This window comes from Sinocyclocheilus anshuiensis, unplaced genomic scaffold (genome assembly GCF_001515605.1).
Source record: "Sinocyclocheilus anshuiensis isolate Anshui unplaced genomic scaffold, SAMN03320099.WGS_v1.1 scaffold1614, whole genome shotgun sequence".
Classification (NCBI taxonomy): domain Eukaryota; kingdom Metazoa; phylum Chordata; class Actinopteri; order Cypriniformes; family Cyprinidae; genus Sinocyclocheilus; species Sinocyclocheilus anshuiensis.
Genome location: NW_015547777.1, coordinates 577002 through 580042, shown reverse-complemented (window position 1 = coordinate 580042; position 3041 = coordinate 577002). Strand labels below are relative to the sequence as shown.

Here is a 3041-nt window from a genome sequence, read left to right as displayed (position 1 = left end):
GGAAAGTGTCCTGTAAGGGGTAGGTTTAGGGGTAGGGTTGGTGTAGGGCAATAGAATATACGGTCTGTACAGCAGAAAAAGCATTATGCCTATGTAGAGTCCCCACAAGGATAGCAAACCAGACGTGTGTGTGTGTGTGTGTGTGTGTGTGTGTGTGTCTGTGTGTGTGAGAGCGGGGGGTCAGGGCATGTGACACACGTGTGCTCTTAATACACTGAACACAGATTACAGTCAGTACAGTGTCACACATCTATCAGACTTACATGTAATCATGAATTTAGACTTTTAAGAAAGATGACACAGCTTGTACTCTAAAAATAAAGGCTCATAATTGATCTTTATGGAACCTTTCAAATGTTTAAATGGTTATACACACTAAGAAAAAAATATTATTTTGAAGCTTTATTTTGAAGCATGCATACTGTTATCATCATCATTTGGACGAAGTGTTTGTGTGTTCCTGTATAAAGTGGTTTGAGGAGAAACAGCAGCAGTTTGAGAATCTGGACGTTCAGCTCAGAAAACTTCACGCTAGTGTGGAATCACTGGTGTTTAACAGGAAGGGTAAGACACGCTCATAATACAAACAATAACATCATAGAAATATTAAGAACACGTGTTTTATGAGTTATATTTATGATCTTATACACTACCAGTGTGGGGTTGGTTAGATTTTTAATGATTTAGAGTTTCTTCTGCTCACAAAAGCTGCATTTATTTGATCAAACATACAGTAAAAATGTGAAATATTATTATTATTTAAAACAGCTGTTTTTATGTGAATGCAGAGAAAAATGTAATGCATTTCTGTGATGCGCAGCTGTATTTTCAGCATCATTACTCCAGTCTTCAGTGTCACATGATCTTCAGAAATCAGTATAATATTCTGCTCGAGAAACATTTCTGATTATTATTACTATGTTGAAAACAGTTGTGCTGCACAATATTTTTGTGGAAACTGTTTTAATTAATAATAATATTTCACATTTTTACTGTATTTTTGCTCAAATAAATGCAGTCTTGGTGAGCAGAAGAGCCTTCATAACTATTCCAGATTTGTGACCAGTAGCGTATATGCTGCATACTGACTCTTCACTCTCTGACTCTCAGAGCTGTCTGTGAACACGGCGTCGTTCGCTAAAAGCGCGGCTATGCTGGGAAACTCGGAGGATCACACGGCGCTGTCGCGAGCTCTGTCCCAGCTGGCCGAGGTGGAGGAGAAGATCGACCAGCTGCATCAGGATCAGGCCTGCGCTGATTTCTACCTGATCTCAGAGCTGCTGGGAGACTATGTGCGGCTCATCACCGCCGTTAAAGTGAGTGGAAGACATCCTGAGTGTTTCATCTGGCCAAAGAGACGTCTGGTTTTACAATAAACTTCAACACACATGAGGAAAACAAAAGTACAGTGCATTTAAATCAAAGACATATGTGCCCCTGGACCACAAAACCAGTCATAAGGGTCAATTTTTCAAAATTGAGATTTAAACTATTTGAAAATCTGGAATCTGAGGGTGCAAAAAAATCTAAATATTGAGAAAATCATCTTTAAAGTTGTCCAAATGGAGTTCTTATCAATGCATATTACTAATCAAAAATTAAGTTTTGATATATTGATATATATATGGTTTAATCTGAAATACTGCATTAATTGAAAAATAATTAAATTAGAAAAAATTTCTTTTGAACTATTTTGAATGGGAAAAATTTATCATAATTATTGCATAAATATTAATTAGTACCATAAAATTCTCTCAAAATACACAAAAATATTATTGAACAAAAATATATTAGATTGATTTTACTGAAGAAAAAAAAAGTTACATTTCAGGTGTCCGGTCACTTTTGACCGCGAAGACCATGAGTGTGACTCCCAAATGAGGAGCGCATTAAGCATTAAGCGCATTAAGCCTTGAAATAAACCACAATCAATCAGCCATTCATTTTATGGGGTTACACTTATTTTCTTCAGTAAAATCAATCTAATATATTTTTGTTCAAAAATATATTAGATTGATTTTACTGAAGAAAAAAAAAGTTACATTTCAGGTGTCCGGTCACTTTTGACCGTGAAGACCATGAGGAGCGCACGGGGTTAAACTATTTTTCATTGCATGTGCATCATAAATAACTATTATGACATACGGTATGTTAATGTGATGTAAAATCACTCATAGTGTGATATGAGATTCAGTCATGATATTTTGGCCATGTCAGGCTGGTGTTAGAGCAATGGCTATTCTGGCTTCCTATAACCCCATGCATGAGTGCAGGGCTTCATGATGCGCTGGTTTTGTCACGTGTCTGTGCTGCAGGGCGTGTTTGACCAGCGGATGAAAACATGGGCCAAATGCCAGGATGCTCAGGTGATGCTGCAGCGCAAGAGAGAAGCCGAAGCCAAACTACAGCACGCCAACAAACCCGACAAACTGCAGCAGGCCAAAGACGAGATCAGAGAGGTACAGAACACCTCAGACTCATCATGAGGAAACACTTTGAGAGCGCTGGGGCTGATGGGAATTATCCAGCACGTTTGTTTGCCTTCCCTCCCTTCGGTTCATTCATATCTCTACTGTGTTTACCTCGAATCACCTGACAGCTGCAGGAATTCATGACAGTTATTGATTCTTTTAAGCACGAAACATTTCCAGCCTTTTTAATTTCTGCATTTTCCCCATCACGCCCCACAAAGGAGATCGAGGAGGTAGGACCTTCGCTTTGATTTGATTTGCTGTCTCCATCGTCACGTCTGCTGTCTCACACACACTTATATTTGCATTCTGTAGATCAGAGACTAATTATGGATTCATCAGACGCACCTGACATGCTTACAAACACTACAGCGTCTTTAATCTCTCACTTTAAAGGAATAGTTGAGCTGAAATGAAAATGTGCTCAAGATTAGGATGAGTTTGTTTCTTCATCAGGTTTGTAGAAATGTAGCATTGCATCAGTGTCTCAGCAATGGATGCTCTGCAGTGAATGGGTGCCGTCAGAATGAGAGTCCAAACAGCTGATAAAAACATCACAATAATCCACAA

At 38.6% G+C, this 3041-nt stretch overlaps 1 protein-coding gene across 1 annotated transcript in view; it reads left to right on the top strand.

Annotated features, from left to right (window-relative positions):
• snx2 (sorting nexin 2) overlaps positions 1–2848 on the top strand; it is a 42029-nt gene extending 39181 nt beyond the window's left edge. The window contains exons 14-18 of the mRNA XM_016507528.1: positions 225–265; positions 401–564; positions 1111–1316; positions 2316–2459; positions 2693–2848. Coding sequence (XP_016363014.1) covers positions 225–265; positions 401–564; positions 1111–1316; positions 2316–2459; positions 2693–2722 — 585 coding nt within the window. The 3' untranslated portion in view covers positions 2723–2848. The remainder of the gene's footprint in view (positions 1–224; positions 266–400; positions 565–1110; positions 1317–2315; positions 2460–2692) is intronic.
• The last annotated feature ends 193 nt before the right edge of the window (positions 2849–3041 follow it).